At 46.8% G+C, this 20,621-nt stretch overlaps 1 protein-coding gene across 1 annotated transcript in view; it reads left to right on the forward strand.

Annotated features, from left to right (window-relative positions):
- LOC126521522 (U3 small nucleolar RNA-associated protein 6 homolog) overlaps positions 1-20,621 on the forward strand; it is a 104,727-nt gene that overhangs the window by 16,446 nt on the left and 67,660 nt on the right. The window contains exons 7-11 of the mRNA XM_055065805.2: positions 6,281-6,399; positions 6,493-6,525; positions 6,607-6,648; positions 11,573-11,654; positions 13,408-13,489. Of these exons, the coding sequence (XP_054921780.1) occupies positions 6,281-6,399; positions 6,493-6,525; positions 6,607-6,648; positions 11,573-11,654; positions 13,408-13,489 (358 nt within the window). The remainder of the gene's footprint in view (positions 1-6,280; positions 6,400-6,492; positions 6,526-6,606; positions 6,649-11,572; positions 11,655-13,407; positions 13,490-20,621) is intronic.

A 20,621-nucleotide genomic window follows, 5' to 3' on the forward strand; every position in this document is an offset into this window, starting at 1 on the left:
ATTGTAATAGGAGCAGAGGCCTTTTGTCAGGCTACGTAGCCTTTAGCCTCTGCTCCCGTTTCTGTAAGCAGGCAGGACAAATAAACTTCAAACTTGAAAGGAAAGAAAAAGAAGAAAAAAAAAAGAAAAAGGGGGGGGGGGTGTGCTTATCATGCATATCCTAGATAAGCAACTCGCATTATTTTCGGAATGCTTTTCTTCTTTGCCGTGTGGTCGACGATTCGGTCAAGTACCAGAAATGAGAAGCTGTCAGATGACTTGAAGGCCTGGTGGGGAGCAACAATGCCCCCAAGTTCTATGCACGGCCTCATCCTATCTTTATCTGTGTGTGGAATTTCTAGCGCTGATCCCCCCTCAGTACATATGTTTGACACCATCCAGAATAAGGTAGAGGCGTGCCATAAATGGGGCCGCAATGTTGTGTGCATGCGAGAAGGGATCGCCCCCGTGACAACACCCCTCTTCCCCTCCCCCTTACAGACTTTCTCTAGCCCTTGCCTGGCTTTCCCCTCGCCTGGCTTTCACATTCGAGCTTTCTCTTTCATCCATGTTGTTCTTTTAGAGCCCACCTCCTGAAACTTTGTTCCGTGGAAAAGGGGGGATCTTCATCAGAAGATTTTAAAGGTGCATTAGCTGTCATATGTCAGTGCACCTTTCCTTACCTATGGCTAACCCATCTGCAGTTTATGAGAACAAACATGTATGCTGCTAGTGGATTGAGGAATCATTTTGCTTTATTGAAGAAGTTTCTGGTGGCCGCACACTGTAGAGATGTGACTAGCCACAGTGCGCTGCCAACGAGGCCAACAGAAAATGTTATTGTGCGTGTAGATACACTGACTGCGGCCCAAGGTATATTGTTCTTGTGAAGCTTCACAGAAACAGTTATGTGGTAATTGCCATGCGGTGCCGAACAGTATGCGCCTATGCATGCAGCTAGTGCGTTAACCATGCCTACGTGCAACCATCAGCTGTTTGTATGCGTGCAGGCATTCAGTCGAGCCTTGTTCACTCTTACACCGCATCCTTATCGCCGACCTTCACTTCCCTGCTCCTCTCCGGCACAGAGGTATCTGTGGTAAGGAGGGTTCATCCCTTAATTATGGTCGAACCCACTTATAACAATATTCAAGTGCCACAAAAATTTCATTGGTATAACCGATAATTATTATAACCGGGTTGCATGAAAAAATCAAAATAGGGGGATGGCAGACCTGATGGGAGAAAACTAATGGCGGGGAGGCCAGTGCCCCTCCCCACTACCTTCCTCCATCAGAATGCTGATTGTGTTCACTCGTTTACCTGATTCCTGGGTGCTCCGATCATGTCTAACAAACCGCGGCTGTCGGCGTTAAAGAATGGCACTGCTATAACAACTGCAAAGAGGGGTCGCGACCCCTCTTTGCAGTTGGCAAGCGATATGCGAGCACTGCTGAGACATTGCTTTGGTGGCCCCAAAAGGGGCCTTTTAAAAATTGCGAGAGGGCTGCTGCTGCAGCCTGGCCAGCTTGAGAAATCCAGAAGAAACGCTGAGGCGAGATCGCCACAAGCATCTTGCCACGTATTCTGACTGACTTGCACGAGAAAACGCTATGTCCGTCAGCCTTGCATGCTTTACGCGAAGCTTGCCGACATCCTTTTCCAAGGCATCTAGGTGCTCCACGTATTGCAGCAGAAGGTTCCTCACAAAAACGAAGCCCCGGAGGGACTGAATCATCTGCCGGGCTTCTTCTGAGGACAATGTTGATGCAGCCTGCCTTACTGCATCATCACTGCTGTCGTTGCTGTCGTCGCTGTCACTATCCGGCAGTTAGTTTCCAGATCTATAGCCGTGCGCTTTCTTTTCACTGACAACATTATGCATTGCCGATGATCAGCGGGCACATCAGCCATGTTCCATTTAGGCGGCGAGTCAAACCAACTTTGGTCAAATGAGGCTGAGGAACTGCTTGGCCAGGAACAATTTTGACGCAACCAACAAAGACAAACGTGAGCAATTAGGCTGTGAGCAGAACTACACTGAATGAGAAGCCAGCGAGCAACATGCGAACAATCTGCGAGTAGCGCAGTTGATGCAGTCCGTTTGTGTTTCGGGGGAGTGGGGCAGCTTAGAGCTATGGGCACAGCCCATTCGTGTTCGGAGTAGAGGAAGGGTGACGAGAGAGAGGCGCGCGGAGATGGCTGGAAAATGAGCGTGCGGCGGCTGTTGAAGCAGCGGCCCATCATGCAGTGGCTTGAATTTCTCGTTTTCTTTTTTCCTTTTCAAGGATTTCGCATTTCACTACCTTTCGGCTTGGACATCCAGCAGCCAGACTTCGTTATAACCGATAATGCGGCATCTGGGCATTGTAGTAAGTGGGTTTTTCACCGTGAAAAACACACAGAAGTTGATGTTGCAGCAGCTTCTCATTGTTATAAACGATATATTGTTAAAACAGGTATCATAAGTGGGTTTGACTGTATTCACAGCAGCTGCTTCTTTCCCATCCTTCCACATAGCTGTTTTGCATTCCACAAGTGCATCGTCCATTGTCAAAAGCAGGAACATTGCACAGCTGTCGCTGACCTGCAAGACATTTATTGTACATAATCTGAAGCACAGCAGTTGCAGTCTGGGATGACATGGGATGCATGAATCCACTGAAGATGGTAAATATGCTTCCAAATCGTTCATTTTTGACCTGGTATGTGGTGTTCGGCGTTTCACGCTTTTTGCATCTGCCAGTCCCACCTGGCAACAACAACAGCCAGGAGAACGCGGTCTAGATAATCTAACCAAGTGGAACAAAACATGGAGACTAACGCAAACCTTCACACGTGATGCCTTTGCTACAGTACATGACCTACAGAGCAGCACATGCATGAGCACACACCACCACAACAAAACTGCCATTGTGCCCCGACATCATGGCCGCTACAGCAAAAAATACCATGCGACTTTCTCCAAACTTGTCTCCTAGCCTGTGGACTGGGTAGGGCCTCTCCTCAATTTTTTTCTTCATGTCGTTGACCTTACCCTTGACAGCAGCATGGGCAGCCAAGAGGTTTCATTTTCGCTCGACTCTGTGTCACCTGTGTTTTTGTGTTTAAGCAGTTTCGCTATAGCGTAGAGCTGTGCTGGTTTTGCTCGCCCGCAAAACTCGCACAAACAGCAAGTAGCGGAGAATTCCACGTCCATGTGATGGTGCAGGATGCCTGAACGGTCCACGCGACCAAGAGCAGCAGCAGTGGCGAATCTAACAATTTGTCTTGGCTCGGTTTCTCCATGGCTGCGCACTTGTTTGCGAAAAAAATCGTAGTGCTGTCTGTCAGGTGCTGTTTTACTCATTGGCAATAGTAAAGAGTGGTGATCGGGTATGCAACATCACAACTTCCCTGTCGAGGGCGAGCAAATTTAATTGTGCTAAAGGTATGCGAACCCTTCAGACACAATTTTCTCTTAAACTAAGTGCTTTCTTGGCACGAAGGAAGCGCTGTGAGGTTTCTGGAATGGTATTTTAACAGTCCAACATTGACTTAATATTTGCCTTTAGGGTCCCTCCAGCTCCCCCCCCCCCCCCCCTATAAAAAGCCTTTGCTTTGTGCATTATCGTGCAACTTGTCGGCCATTTTCAAACACCTTGAAACTTCAGACAGTTTGTTTAGCGTACGCTATACCATTGTGTACGCTATAATATAGCGGTTCATTACTGTGCATGCACAGAATGCTAAACGACCCATAGCGTATAGCGTACGCGTGCAATTTCTCAGATTTAGCGTTAGAGTCATTGCGTGGTTTGCATAGCTTGCGTGAAACATGGCGGCAGTACCGGCTGCCCGCTTCGAATTGAATTTGATATTGCTTTTGTAAAATTCACTTCGTTCATAGTAAATGACTGTGTAAACTGCTTTCGCTTAGTCTCAGGACGCTTCAATGACAGAGTATTATGGACAACCTTGTGTAGTCTTCGACATCGCTTCTCGTTTCGAATGAGTCGAAGCCTGACGAAAGAAATGGATGGATGGATGGATGTTATGAGCGTCCCCTTTGGAACAGGGCGGTGGGTTGCATCACCAAGCTCTTGCTATTATACTGCCTAATGACCTACTTAGGTTAAAAAAAAAAGAAAGGAAAATCTCACAATGAATTCCTATAACCAAATTTACGGACCCCCTATTCTGAACTTTTCTTTTGTACGTCTCCATTTATTTTTTGTTTCCATACTTCCACCAATCGTCCAATCGCCTCTTACTAATCTCTATTGCGGACATGTTTACTTTCCCCCTGCTCTCGCTGAAGGAGTCCAGTGGTGTCTAAATCGACCGCTGGACTTCTTCACATTCTAATGAAACATGCTCCATCGTTTCCCTAGCTTTACCGCAGCAAACACATGCTTCTCCTTCCTTCTTATATCTTGCTTTATAGGTGCGTGTTCTAAGGCATCCTGATCTCGCTTCGAAAGGTAATGAGCTTCCCTTTGAGTTATCATGAATTGTTTCTTTCCCGATTTCATATTTTCCTCTTATGTAGTTACTCATGGCAAGTTTCTTTTCCATTGCCGCCACCCATGAGATTATTTCAGCCTCTCTGACTCTCTGCTTGATGGTCTTTGTTGCTGTGTTGCTCGCCCTACAGGCCGCACCGCATTCTTGCTAGTTCTTTTCCTCCACTGTGAATCAATGTTTTTCCTGTACAAATACCTCAACACTCTCCCAGCCCATTTATTTTCTTCCATATTCCTCAGTCATTCTTCATACTTTTACTGCGAGCTTCCCTCACTTCAAAACTCGTCCAGCCCATATCACCCTGCACAGCTTCATTTGTAGTCTTCCCGTGAGCGCCCAATGTGATGCGTCTTACTGACCTTTGGTTGCCATCGAGTCCCGAATGTACCCCTGATTTAAAGCAAGCAATCGCATTTCCAAAAGTAAGTGCTGGACCCATTACACCTTTCCACATACCCTGGGTCCCCTTAGTGCTCTGTGCTTCATTATGGCTGCATTTCTTTTCCCCCTTACTGTTATTGTTTTTTCCTGTGTTTCCATATATGTATTACCTTCGTTCATCCATATACCAAGGTATTTATGTTCTGTTACCCGTGGTATTTCCTGGCCCTAAATTTCCACTGTCTGTTCACTGTTTTCTTTGAATACCGTAACGCCTGATTTTCAAACGCTATATTTCAGACCTGGATTCTCGCCTTCCTGTCCACAGATATCAGCCAGACGTTGCAAATCACTTCGCTTGTTAGCTAGCAACACAATGTCATCCGCATAAAATAAACCTGGACGCTGCTGCTGTACAAGTGTACCCGCCTGTTTGTACGAGAACCCGCTATGGTTGCTCAGTGGCTATGTTGTTGGGCTGCTGAGCACGAGGTCGCGGGATCGAATCCGGGCCATGGCGGCCGCATTTCGATGGGGGTGAAATGCGAAAACACCCGTGTGCTTAGATTTAGGTGCATGTTAAAGAACCCCAGGTGGTCGAAATTTCCGGAGTCCTCCACTACGGCGTGCCTCGTAATCAGAAAGTGGTTTTGGCACGTAAAACCTCATAATTTTTTTGTTCGTACGAGAGATTAAACCCGATATTACTTCCTTCTAGCGCCCTCTCCATCCTCACCATGTACATCATAAACAGCAGTGGGGATAAAGGGCACCCCTGCCTCAGTCCCTTGTTGATATCAACTTTCTCCTTGCTCCTCATCTCTTCCCATTCAACGCAAACTGTATATTCTAGGTAAATCTCTCTCGAAAGCTGTAGACAATCATCACCCAAGCCTTCCCCTTCCAGAATATCCCACAAAATGTTGCGGTCTCCGTTGTCAAACGCTCTTGGAATGTCTGAAAAGTCCACTTATAACGGTCTCTTTTCTACTCTTGATATTTCAATGCACTGGCTAAGAACAAATAAGTTATCATCGACACGCCTACCTATTCTGAAGCCATTCTGAAGTTCTCCCACAATGCCATTATTCTTGCAGCTTTAATTTGATTGCCTGCATTGCTAACCTGTATATTAATTACCGATGTCATGGTCAACGGTCTATACGAGTGAATTCTATCTGTTGTTCTACCATTTCATTGCTGATCTTTCTATTTTTCTAGATTTTTTACTCTTTCTTGTGATAGGAATTCTGTATAGGAATTTTTCCACTGTCCCGAAAGATTTGTATAATTGAAATTCTACTGTATCATAGAAAAAAGGGTTAATATAGTTTAATGTAGCCCTCATTGATGTATACTTTGTAGACTTTATTTAAAATGAGGTTGTTGACGATGGCTGCTGTTGTTTTGTTAGAGATCTGGGTGGCCGCTGCAAAATGGCAGCTGGAGTGCAACTCCTCTCCAGAAATGGCTCGTAAGCTACTTCAGAGGGGGTTGTTGTTCAACAGCAAGTCATTCCTGCTCTGGCATGAGGTAAGGACCTTTCTCGAGTGTCTACTGCATGTTTAACCGACTTGTATTGTGGTGAGGCTTTTCATTGCTTAACTTATGGTTACTTGGTTGCAGTACTTCCGAATGGAACTGATATTCGTTGACAAGGTGGGTCTTTTACAATATCAGTGAATACTATCTTTATATTATCCAATGAGATAAAAATATGTTTGTTTTTTGTTCCTCTAGATGAGAAAAAGAAAGGAAGTTCTTGGCATTGACGATAGAAAGGTAGGTCTGGCGCACGTACATGGTGTGGAGTCATCTAGAGACATGAAAAAGCCTTATAAATCTGGTCATTTTATCAGAAGTTCACCTTAACAGTGACTTGCAGAATCCATGGGAACTAAACAAAAATCAATATATTTCGTGTGAAGGACCAATCATAACTAAGTTCATCTTAAAGGAATGCTACTGTAGCAGTGTTGGCACATTGCCTTTCTCCAGAGAGGAATAATTTCGCCATTTACTCTGCCAAAATATTGCTAAAGGAAGCCTAGCTACTACACTAAGATACAAAGTCAAGCTAGGTTTGTAGATCATGCTGGAGTAAAAGCAACCATGCAACGTCTGAAGAGATGAAAGGCCTTGTTATGACAGACAGGCAAGTAACAGATGGAAATTTTTAGAAGTAGTAGAAAACTTCAGCAAGTGCATTTTGCTGCAATGTCAGAGGTTATGGCTGTGAGTGGCTAAAGCTACGTAGCTGTTAATCGTAGTGAAATATCGTACATAACTTAGTGAAATATTGTTGCATATAACTTCGAGGGACTAGCAGTGTTCTATTGTTTCTATTGTAGGAGAATGTGCCAAGGCTAATAGAAGGTACTGGTTTCAAATGCATTCAAACTTGATTAAGATTCGATACTATGTAGCAAATATAAAATCTGGCTAAACTGTGACCAAGAAAAATATGATGACTTTTGTATAAGCTGGCCAACTTGGCAAGCTGTAATGCGCAAAACTACAGTCAATGACTGATTTTTCGGACTCCCTAGGAGCCGCTAAACATCAGAAAAGTCGGGCAGTCTGAAAAAAATGCATGCCTTTTGCTCCTCCCAAGGGGCTCAAATGGCCACAGGCACGTCCTAAATAGCTCTGAAGGCCTGTCAGTACACTTATTAGACATATCGGAGATTGTACTGTGACACGAGACAGAGGGTGCATGCACTAATAATTAGGGAATACATACTGTGTACAGTGACAGTTGTCCCTTGCCACTCTTGGTATGCTTCACTGCGTACGCAAAGCTGACTTTCGGGAAACGGCATTATGCAACGTGTTGTGCTTTCCAAGCTTCGAAGCCATTGGCGAGGATTACAAATCGGAGTCAGCGTCATTGCTAACAGTGGTGAATAGTTTCAATGAGAAACGTGGCACGGACGGCAAGAAGCTTGGTATCAAACGTCAAAGTAACTACGCCTAGGGTTGCCGCAGTGGTGGCTACGGCTGCAAGCGGAGGTGCATGCGAGAGCACCTGTTTGAGGTTGCGAGATAATCAAAACGACGGTGGTGGCTTCGATCAATACTGTTTCGGATCTGTGGTCATGGCAAAAGGCTGGAAAATCGGACGGAGAAGGGTTTTTGCGTCCGAAATTTCAGATGTTCTTATACCTTGACTCTGTGGGGTACCGGGGTGGTGCTGCAAAGGCATCTGAAATATAGGGCATGTCCGAAAAAATTGGGCGACTGGAAAATCAGTTGTTGACTGTATATATAAGTGAAGCTTTCTTTGACTCTTCCTTCGACTTTCCCACTGCTGCTGCTGTGGCTGTCTTGCACGCCACGTTGGGGGTGGTTCAGAGCTTGTATATACATAGAAGGAATGTGGCAGCAAGGAAAGGAGACGCGAGAAACTCGTTTGGACGTTTTCCATTGCGCTGCATGTGCACAACGCCCTCTTGAGCTCCCTGGGCGTCGCCACATTAGCCTCTTGACAGCTGTATTTATCCCTGAGTCCCTGCAAAAGCATTGCAGAAACTGCAGCGCTTACCTTTCTGCTAACATGCAAGTCCAGAGGGAAGCTAGATAGAACAGGAGAGAGGGCGGAGAATGGGTAGAACGACACAGTTGTGAAACAAGTGAATAACAGCCTTGCCCCTTTCGCAGTTCCCGTACAAGAGGGGGGTAGACAAGGAAAAGGGGACATGATAAGGCAAGGAAACGCTACTACTGTAGACATGACAGCGGTTGTGGGGAAACTGGATAAATTTAAGTTCAAGGTATCGTACATTTCTGCTATTTATGAAAAAGAAACACTATGCAAATACAGTCAAACCTGGACTAAATTGAACCCGTTTACATCGAATTATTCTTTATATCGAACAATTTCTGAACACGGTATAGTTACAATAAGTATATATAGCAAAAGTTACGCTTACATTGAACAAAAATAGCAGTGGCTCCCGATATATTGAACGTCAAGTGGTGAGAAAGTGCCCCCAGAAGTTGTATTTCCCTCGCGGTGGCGGAAAAACGCGACGGCGCGGATCCATCCAACCGCTATCCCTACAGTGACCGCGCTGCCTCGTACGAGCTGTCGACACCCCCCTGAAAAATATGATCCTGGCCCGCCTGCAGCGCTTGCTCAGAGAGGCAATCAGAGGCTCTTGTGCCCTCGTCATGCAAGATGTCGAAAGTGCGAGTTGTCTCGCTGCTTTTCTGGTTCATTGTGTGTGCGCCTTGTGGGCCTTCTCCCTCAGTGTTGCCGTGATGAAGCGGCAGAATTTGCCTTTCGTCATGAAGCTTGAAATCATAAATCGGGTTGAACGCGGTGAGAAGTCTGATGTGTCCCCGCAGCGTGAATGATTTCGAGGAACACTCTCAGGACGATCTTAAAGAATAATGGGGAGATCAGGGCTAAAGCGGACAACTTGGTGCCCGTGGCGCCCGATGCGTACGCGTGGCCGTGTATGAGTGGTTCATCCGAAATTGCTTCAGACATGCAGGCTTCCATGTTCCCAGTGATGTCTGTAAATTTTGATGAGTGCGATGAAGCCGCTGCTGGAATTGCCGAAGTTTTGACCGAGATGTCAGAATTTCTGGAAGCCATTGACGAATCGATGGTTGACGAGTTTGTGAGTGCAGATGATGTTGTACCGAGCACAAGTGAAAGTGGGCACAATGTGGAAACCAACGATGGTCCTTTGCCTACAACCTCCGAAGTGATTGGAGCGCTCGCACTAGTCCGGTGCTTCTGCGTGAATGCAGAAGGTTGCAGCCTCAGCTGCTCTCTCCTTAGAGAATGTGGAGAAGTGCATGCGTCGCAGGCAGCGAAACTGCCCAAGCAGAAAAATACACAGGACTATTTCATGCGAAACTAAGCTGTTTCATCAATAAAGTGATTTTATAAATGCTTTAAATGATTTATAAATGCGGTTGGATGGATCCGCGCCGTCGAGTTTCCCCGCCGCCGCGATGGAAATCCAACTTCTGGGGCATTTATGTGCTTTTATGACATCCAGTTCTTTAGCAGGCTTATATCTAATTATGCTCTTTGTCGAACTGATATGAGTTTTTTTGCGAGTTCAATATAGCTGGGTTCAACTGTATGTCAAGTGGGCAACTTATGCATTGGGGTGTGCAGAAGCAGAGTGGCACCGCAAGGTCTAGGTGACACTACGGAAGTGGTCGCACGTCAAATCAACACTTCTGTGTCTGCCACAGTAGCTTTGCGGCTATGGCATTGCTTGAGGTCGTGGGTTTGATCTCGATCATGGCAGGCGCATTTCGATGGGGGTGAAATAAAAAGTGCTCATGTACTTAGATTTAGGGACACATTAAACAACACTGTGTCAAAATAATGTGGAGTCCACCACTATGACGTGCCTCATAATCCGATTGAGGTTTTGGCACGTACAGCCCCAGAGTGCAATTAAGTTTATAGCTTCTGTCATGATGCAGTGTGCCATGTGAGGCAATAACAAGGCTCAACCCTCTCAGAGGTTATGAAATATGGTGCACAACAATGCTTGAAGCAAACACCTCTCCCTGAGTGTTCTGTGTACTATGCAGACAAACAGCAGTAGTGCACGCAAGGTAACGTTTAACATCAACTTGCCAATCTCCTGTTGGACTTATTGTTGAAGAAATTACATTCACCGTCAGCATCATGGCAAATTATCCCCAATCAAAGCAAACAGCACTGAAAGCTATGCTTATATATATTCCCATAGTGCGTGGGATCTGTATAATATTTTGTTGTTGAAAGTATTTAATTTCTACTTTTACATCCTAATTCCAGTCTCTTTCCGCTGCAGTCATTTTGTTTAGATTAAGAATTTTTGCAAAGATGCCTTTTACTAGAAATTTTTCATAACACTAGAAAGGATGTGCAATACTTGTATTTGTATAGTTAATATCTGTGGTGCATCTTCGGTAGCTATTTTGCAATGCACCATGTCTGGGAAGGCACAATTAGCAAACACTGAAATATCTGCCAGTCACAGGAAAGTCAGTTAGCTTCGTTTTTGAATCTTTTATTTATGTTCTTAAATAGCAGAGGCAAGCAAAATATCAGTGCACATGTCACAGGATTGCGTGTCACATGGACAAGAGAAATTTACTAGTTTCATCAGCGAGGATGCACTTCATTATATAAAAAAAAAATTAGGCAAGTTCGTAGTGACATCCACCTCTGTGATATTCAGTGGAGATATTTAATACTGTGTACTGTTTACTACACTTGGTTATCCTGTATGTTCAACCCTGTTAATGGCCCCTTTAAGTTCTTCCACTACATGTATTGCCCATGCTCACTAAAAGCTGTGTTATTTCACTTCTTATTGTGTTATTTTCTTTGAAGGCATGCTGAGTGTAAATAAACATTGCATGCATTGGTGGGTGCAGTTGCATGAACCCTCTATAAGCTATGGTATTTACTCAGATGGAATGGTTACACAAGATTCATTGCTCAGAAATAAAAGCGTAAACAGTAAACTATCAGCATGCATGCATTATTGAGCAGGTGAAGGGTCAATGTTGTTGCAGGCGGGAGAAAAGGGTCGAAGAAAACAGAGGGTGATTACATTAGATTCTGAAAAAGAAAATTGCTTAGTTGGTTCTGCGTAACCAATATTGAGAACCTTTGCTCTGAGGCATATGTATGAATGTATGGCCCGGTCATGTAATAATTTTCAGTACTTTTCTTGTGAAGGATGATGGAGAAGCTGAAGATGCTGTCCTCAAAGCAAAGATCCCTTCACTCATCTATGATGCTGCTGTCAAGTCCATTCCAGGTGCTTTTATTACTCTACGTTGCTAACCTTGCCATGGTCTTGCATTTGTTGATAGCTCCAAGGCGGTTTTTATTTTTACTGTCTTTTGTAATGAATCCACGAGACGGCTGCTGCAGCCAAAAAAGGGTATTGTGTTCTGTTACAGCTCTTGGGTTGAGGTGCTGCCTGTAATGTGGTCATGAATGCTGAGTTTGGGTGCATAATTTAAGTGAATTATGTTAGTGATTAAGTAGCAGAAGTATTTTGGGGACACTTGACTCTCTTGCCTCCCCTTATGTTGTTTTCCCTGCATGACTCTTGCATCACTTGTAATCCAGCTTCCCTGCATAGCTAAGTGCTACTGGCGGTCGGTGCAGTTGCAGAATATTACAAGAGATGGCACCTGTTGCGCTGCTAATGCCACCTAACAGCAGGGTTACTCCGGCGCAAAAGGGAGTAGCCTCTTCCTCTTTGGCTTGGAGTCTGCAGGTTGTGTGGACGTCTAGCGTGTCCATCGGCATGCTTTGTGGGAGAGTTCTAAGAAAGGCTTCGGAGCGGGGCACTGGGAGGGACGAACACAATTGTTCGAGTGCATCACCGTTTGCGTGTACAGCTACGTGTACAATTGGCATTGGTGTCAATCGTGGTGAAATACGACGGCAGGCACAGCACGACGCGGGAAAATAAGAAACACGCTTGAGGGCTGGTGAAGAGAAGGAAGAAGGGGAAGACGAGCGAGTGGGGAGCTGCCAGCATGGATCGAACGAGCCGAGGAGGTTCGAACAACAAGTCCTGAGAGGGCTACCCAGGATGTACCGCTGGACAGCCTCGTGACGGGCCATTGAGGCAAGGTCCGCCGTGTCCTGTGCCTGGCCGGTTCCAGTGTTCTCAGGGCTCCTGTGCTCTCTGAGTTCCGGCACTACCAGGGATCCTGAGCCACTACCCCAGCGGCTTGTTGCTATGTCACTGTCACTGCCTATGCAACCCGAGCTGTCTCCACGGCGTACGGCAGGCCAACGACGATTACGCCCACATGTGAGCGAACTCAGTTGGACTGTATGCTGCGACACCTGGACCTCACGTGTTAGTGGGCGAGGTACGGGAACGGAGCAGTGTGCTGCATCGTCGGATCCCGCGCCGCATTGGAGGACAGCCTTAATTCGTGCTAGGTTTGAGGCTTTGTATCAGTGCAGTGTTGTTCATTATATGTCCACCAGTGCAACCTGTCCGACTATCACCTTCGAGTCCTTCCTCACCGCACCTTACATCAACAAACGTGACGCTTTGCGGAAGGGTTGAAATCCGGGCCAGTTGGTGCATAGTTGAAAGAAAAACGAGTCACAAAACACAAAGGACAAAAGGAGAGGTTCACACCACAATGACTGGTTGGTGTGGTGTGAACCTCTCTTGTCCTTTGCGTTTTGTGACTGGTTTTTTCTTTCAAATGTGATTGTCCACCTTATTACTCTACATCCAGCATGGGGGTGAACATATTCACTAGATACACTGTCGGGATGAGTAGGACTTCCTCAATTTATGAGCGCCATTTAGCATGTTCTATAGATAGTAATTTGGCTGGCTAGAATGTTGTATAAATGGTGCAATAAATGTTCTTGTGATTGCACTACTGTTGTTCCTTTCTCCCGATGGCACGTTTGAGGCCTCACAGTATTTACAGCAGCTAGTGTAAGTCATTGAGTGTTAATGAAGTAATACTGCTGATTTTGGTGCTGAATGAGGATTGTTAATGTTTTCTCTTTCTTTCTCCTTACAGGCATTGATTTTGCCTTGTCCTTTCTGCCCATCTGTGATGCCTTTGACTTTGCTGACCACTTGGCAGAGCAGATACTGAAAGAGTGAGTCCAAGCTTCTGCTTGGCTGATTGTTTCAATTAGGATTCAGCAATTTAAACCTCCATATAACTAACATAAATATTCCGAATTAAATTGAAGATGTTTTTTACTGATATCAGTGTGTTATATATATGTGCTCATAATGAATATTGGATATAACAAAGATATTTTTGTGCCAGATGCGACTTCAATATAACTAGGTAAGTTCGACTCCATTTAAACCTTTAACACTTTCCTGCCTGGGGAAAAGCAGCAGTGTTTGGTTAATCTAGTAAATACATTTCCTATCACAGAGCATGCTTGATACTAAAGTATATAGAGTAAAACATTGTCAATTCGGCCCTCATCAATTCTGAAAAATCGGATAATTTGGACTCGTCATCTGGTCCCGGCTGGCGTATGAATGATTTAATGCAAACAAGCCTCAAGTTTAAATGTATTTTGCCACACATCGGTTAATTCGGACTACTCTCAAAGAGTGGGAGCGCCGCAAATGTGTGACGCAAGAGAGAAAGAATTGTGCTTGCGTCCAACCTAAATGAAGCAGCACAGTCTGCATCGCCATAGTCACCAGCAAACATTGTAAGTGAATGACAGTATTGCTGGAACGCTTCGTGCTTATCTGTGCCTCTAAAGCCTTTAATCTTGCGTTTACTGCCGTGAATAATGACATCTTAGCTGCGTGCTCTAAAACTGCGTAGTTGTCATCCATGATTGTGTTGATAGCCACAGTGGTTTTGTCCACAGCGATTGCAATAAACAGTAGTTTTGTTCTGACTCTGTGCATGTGTCAGCTGCACATTTTCCCTCATACAGTCGAACCCGGCTATATCGAACTCGCAAAAAAACGCCTATCAGTTGGATATAGAGCATAATTTGATATAAGCCTGCTAAATAATTAGCTGGCATAAAAGCACATACCATACATAAAATCACTTTATTGATGAAACTAGCTTAGTTTCCCATGAAATAGTCCTGCATTTTCTTCTGCGTGGGCAATTTCGCTGCCTGCGACGCACGCACTTCTCTACATTCTCTAAGGAGGCAGAGCAGCTGAGGCTGCAACCTTCTGCATTTGCGCAGAAGCACTGGACTAGTGCGAGCTCTCCAATCACTTCGGAGGTTGTGGGATGTGGCCAAAGGACTGTCGTTGCTTTCCTCATTGTGCCCACTTTCACTTGTGCTCGGTACAATGTCGGCTGTGTAGTCTCTGTTTTCGGGCTCTCCCATGGTCGCGACACCATCATTTGCACTCGCAAACTTGTCCACTGTTGATTCGTGAACAGCTTCCGGAAATTCTGACAGCTCGCTCCAAACTTTGGCAACACCGGCAATGGCTTCGTCGCGTTCATCAGAATTTACAATCATCATCGAGCACGCGGAATCTGGCATGGCTGAAGCAATTTCGAATAAACCACTCATACACTGCCGTGCGTACACGTCGGGCGCCACGGGCACCGGGTCACGAGTTTGGCTGCTTCAGCTCTAATCTCCCCTTTATTCTTCAAGAACATGCTAAGAGTGCTCCTCGGATTTATGATTTCGAGCTTCACGACGAAAGGCGAATTCTGCCACTTCATCACTGCAACACTGTGGGAGAAGGCCCAAAAGGCACACACACAATGAACCAGAAAAGCAGCGAGACAACTTGCACTTTCGACATCTTGCACGACGAGGGCACAAGAGCCCCTGATTGGCTGTCTGAGCAAGTGCTCAGACAGCCAATCAGTCAATCAGGGTGGGTCAGGATAACTTTTTGCAGGGGGGGGTGTCGATGGCTCGTCCAAGGCAGCACGGTCACGGTAAGGAGAGCGGTTGGATAGAGCCGCGCCGGCGTGTTTCCCTGCTACCGTGAGGGAAAGCCAACTTGCGGGGGCATTTTTCCGCTGCTTGACGTTCGATATATCTGGAGTCTCTGCTATTTTTGTTCGATGTAACCATAATTTTTGCTATATATGCTCATTGTAACTTGTCGCAGCGTCGTCGCGTTGATCGCGTCGGTCGGTCGTCCTCTTCAGGTAGCTCGCTTCATCGTCAGGGGTCTTCAACTGTAGATCTGATATCCTGGTCACAACACCATATGTTGAAAACCAGGAAGCGGAGCCGAAGTAGAGAACGTCTTCTTTATTCGACGCTTGCTAAAACAACTAAAAACGCAGGTGCGCGTTCGGCTCCACCCTCGTTTCTCACTTCGTCTTCTTCTCTTCTTTTTCGGAGCATAATATTCAACATAACTATACCGTGTCCAGAAATTGTTCAATATATAGAATAATTCAATGTAAACGGGTTCGATATAGTCGGGTTCGACTGTACCTTCAATACTGCAAGGTCGCCATCCATGATTGTGTCGATAGCGACCACTATTTCATCCGCAGTGGTTACGGCAAACAGTAGTTTAATTTTGATTCTGCGTGTGCGTTAGCCACATTTCTTCAAAACTGCGTAGTCACCATCCATGATCACGCTGATAGTGAATGTGGTTTCGTCCGCAGTTGTTGCAGCAAACAGCAGTTTTGTTTTGACTCATTGCAAAGCTGTTGAGGATGCAGAGCACCGGCCACATTGCAATGGATGGACGATATATTGGCGACCAGCTCACTGGGTAAAAAATTATCGGGAGTTGAGCACGGTAGTGAAAAGCATGTCTCGGATGAAAATGTGCGCTGCGTCTGCGCTGCGTCCGCGCTGCGAGGGAAGTCGCAAGCCCTTCGCAGCTGCTAGTGCTAATCAGTCGTGAGGTTACGGGAATTTCAGCTTCCACACTGCTTTTGTGCAATACAGAAACAGGATTTGCTAATTCATTGAGTGTATTCATTGAGTGTTGATGTATAAGCCTTTGTTTATTGTTCTCTATGTAACGCGGTTTATTGAGCACTCAGAAACGCGACCGTCTCAGTCGAGCATCAGACACCGAGAGCGCGAGCCCCTCTTCGTTGGCGGACCGATGATGATAGGGCGTCCATAGGGCGCGCCAGTCTTCTTTGCTACAACTGCCCCCTGGAGAAGAAGGAGCCATCCTGGCGACTCAAGGAGAAGCGAGGACAAGGGGGTCGTAATAGGGTTTAACCCTCTGGATGTGCACTGTCTCGCGATCGCGTCGCCTCAAGTCAGTAGATAGCGTTAGTGGCTCGACAATGTAGTTGACTGGCGTCGCCTGTTGTACGACGCGGTATGGATCGTGGTATTGAGCGAGGAGTTTAGAGGATAGACCAGGGGTGCTTGAAGGTATCCACAGCCAGACTAGTGAGTCCGGCTGGTAGGTACATGGAGGTCGGTCATCATCGCGATGGAATTTCTGGAGAGACTGGTCTTCCGCCGGGAACAAACAGGCCAGCTGACGGCATTCCTCGGCACACTTGGAGGCTTCAGACAGGTGTGCCCTCTGATGGGTCAGGCCGGTAGGGGAGAATGGTGTCGAGCGTACAGGTAGGCTCATGGCTATATACGAGAAAAAATGGCAAAAATCCCCTTGTGGCCTGTGAAGCGGTGTTACAGGCGTGCGTAACATATAGCAAAACAAAGTCCTAGTTGATATGATCCGATGTAATGTACATGGGTAGCATGTCGCCCAAAGTACGATTGAACCGTTTTGTTATGCTGTTCGTTTGCGGAGGATAAGCTGTAGTGGTGCGATGTACGGTATGGCAAGTGGTCAGAAGGGCGTTAAGAACTTCGGAAAGAAATGCATGCCCTCTGTCACTCAGAAGTTCCCGCGGTGCCCCATTACGCAGCATGAAGTGATGCAGGAGGAAGGACGCAATGTTGCGGGCTGTCGCTGTTTGCAGTGTCGCAGTTTCTGCATAGCGGGTGAGGTGGTCGACAGCGACAATAATCCAGCAGTTGCCAGCTGACGTGCAGGGAAGAGGATCGTAGAGATTGATGCTGACGCAGTCGAATGGTCGGGACGGACAAGGAATGGGCTGCAAAGGACCAGAAGGACGAGGGGCAGGAAGCTTGCGTCGTTGGCACGCTGTGCACGAGCGAATGTACTTTCGCACAAAAGTATACATGCCACACCAATAAAAGCGGGAGCGAAGCCTGGCATAAATCTTGAAGAGGCCGGCATGGGCGCATTGCGGGTCTGAATGGCGGGGGACGACTAATAACCATTTGCGGCCATCGGCAGCGTAATTTCGACGATAGAGAACACCATCCCGCAACTCAAAATGAGAAGCTTGGCGGCGGATAGCGTGTGAAGAGTGTGTTGTTGAAGTGTCAGAAATGCAATCCATAAGTGCCGCAATCCAGGGACCTTTGCGTTGCTCCACAGCCATGTTGACGGGCATAGGCGACGAAAACGCGGATTCTATGACTGAAATGCAAGTCATGTCACTTGGTGTAGGCGACCGAGAGAGGGCATCCACGTCGGTGTGTTTACGGCCAGACCGGTAAATCACACGTATGTCGAAGTCTTGTAAACCGTAGAGCCCATTGCGCAAGGCGGCCAGACGGATCTTTTAATGTCGATAACCAACATAGAGCATGGTGATCTGTAACAACGTCGAAGGGGCGGCCGTACAGGTAGGGTAAAAATTTTACAAGGGCTCAGATGATAGCCAGGCACTCCTTTTTGGCGAGGAAGTAGTTGGATTCCACTTCGTTAGTGTTCAGCTTGCGTAGGCTACTATGTATTCATCATGTCCACTTTTTCACCGTGCCAGCACGGCACCAAGTCTTACGCCACTGGTGTCGGTATGGACTTCCGTGGGGGCCGTGGGGCCGAAATGGCGCAGTACGGGAGGCGAAGTGAGCAAACGCCGCATTTTATCAAAAGCATTGTTGCAAGCTGTGGTCCAAGTAGAAAGTCGCGCGACGCCGCGAAGCAGCTGAGTTAAGGGAGCAATGATAGAAGCGAAATTCTGGATAATACGACGGAAATAGGAGCAGAGCCCAATAAAGCTCCGAAGTTGTTTCAGGGACATGGGTTTCGGGAATTCGGCGACGGCGCAGAGTTTGGAAGCATCAGGTAGTATGCCATCTTTCGATACGACGTGTCCGATTATTGCAAGCTGCTTCGCTCTAAAGCGACATTTCTTCAAGTTGAGCTGGAGGCCTGCCTCTGTGATGCACTGCTGGACTTGTTCGAGACGGTACAGATGTGTAGAAAAATCTGGAGAAAAGATGACGACATCGTCAAAGTAACATAGGCATGTCTTCCATTTTAGCCCGCGAAGGAGATTGTCCATCATTCGTTCGAATGTAGCAGGAATGTTGCAAAGCCCAAACGGCATAACATTGAATTCATTAGGCCGTCTGGGGTCACGAAGGCTGTCTTCGGGCGATCGGCAGGACTCATAGATACTTGCCAATAGCCTGAGCGTAAATCGAGTGAAGAAAAATACTCTGCGCCTTGCAAACAATCCAGAGCATCGTCGATGCACGGTATAGGGTAGACGTCTTTGCGAGTTATCTTATTAAGATGGCAATAGTCGACGCAAAATCGAATTGAGCCATCTTTTTTCTTAACCAGGACTACAGGTGACACCCAGGGACTATTCGAGGGTTGACCCACTCCATGCTCAAGCATTTCGCTTACTTGGTTTTCAATAACACGGCGCTCCGCGGGTGATACACAATAAGGCCTCTGGCGCAGTTGTGCGTGGGTGCCGGTGTCGATCTCGTGACGTACAGTCGATGTGCGGCCTAGTGGGGCTTGTTGATAGTCGAACGTAGATTGGTATTTCCATAGAAGGCTGAGAAGCTGCGAACACAGCGTAGGGCTCAGGAGGGCATCTGCTGAGCTATGGAAGATGTCTTGTGTAGGCTGGGAACAAGGCAAGCTATAAGTCAATGAGTTCATGTCTGAACAGGTGTTGTCAAGAGGTGCGTCAAAGATGGTTACTGAGTCGGCAGGCTGAAGACGTCCAAGGCACTTGCCACGACGTAAAACAAGGGGCGTGGCCTTAGCGTTGGAAACGAGCAGTCGCGTGCAGCCACCGCTGACAGTTAGGACAGCGAAGGGAAGGGAACATCGTCGGCGAACAAAAATGTCTGATGGGACAAACAGGGCAGGAGTGTCAGTGGCGAAAGTAGAGCAGGCATTCGCAATCACAGAAGGGTATGGAGGGATTGTGGTGTCTTCTCTAACGGCCAGTTTGTCATCATAATCGTCAAGGTCATGTAAACGGGTATCGGGAAGCGGAGAAAATTCAATTTGGCGCGAGAGCAATCAATGATGGCCTGATCGGAAAGGAAGTCCCACCCCAAGATGACGTCGTATGAACAGGATGAGAGGACGACGAACTCGACTGGATAGGCTACCCAAGCACCGCGAGCGGCGCCACTGCTCCTTACGGGTAGCGCATTTCTGCTGCGCCGCGCTGCAGCCGCTCGCTTTCTGTGCACGTGCAGGGCCCTCTCCTCGCGTTGCATGTGCGGCGCGTCACAATGTACCGCCTTCAGTGCGGCTTCAAAAAGATGGGCCAGCTGGACAGCTATTTCAGGAAAGCCAACTTGTTAAAAGGAGAAAAGCTCATCAGTCACGTATACTCTGTAGAGCAGACAATCAACGGCAACGATGCACAGCTCAATGCGAAATGTATTTCACAAGTGAGCTACAACACCGTGTACGACGTGTACCTCGAGATGAGTGTCATTCTGTCATATGTTAAAAATACTGATTGTCTATACACACTGCGAAATGAAGCCGCGCAGTCTCGATGTTCTTCGTTGTCGAATACGAAGCATATGCTTTAGTTGTTTTGATATGGCAGCCTTACAGTTGTTGTCGTCTACTGTCGGGGACGAACATTTGCGGCGTGCCAAAAAAAAAAATAATAATTGTACGGCCATGGCATCCCACTGAAAAGCCTGGGAAGATACAACACTTGTGCTTCGCCCGTTGGAGCATCACCCACTGACTTGGCGGCGAGGCAGCTGAAATTTAAGCACTGCGAAGCCGGTTGAACTGCTCACCTCGTTGATTTCGGCGGTCGCGTCATGCCTGCACTCGAGTTTTGTGAAAGTATCGGCTTTACAGGCGCATAAAACCTGCTGCGCGAACGCGGTTCTGTGTGAGTGGTGCAGAATTAAAGGCGCGATATGATATCGTGCGCGTGATGCGCTCGCGTAATTAGCGCGCTAGTGAACGCACACTCGAAACACTGTGCTGAGTGTTTATATTAGTAAACGTAAG

This window comes from Dermacentor andersoni, chromosome 6 (genome assembly GCF_023375885.2).
Source record: "Dermacentor andersoni chromosome 6, qqDerAnde1_hic_scaffold, whole genome shotgun sequence".
In the NCBI taxonomy this organism is placed as follows: Eukaryota; Metazoa; Arthropoda; class Arachnida; order Ixodida; family Ixodidae; genus Dermacentor; species Dermacentor andersoni.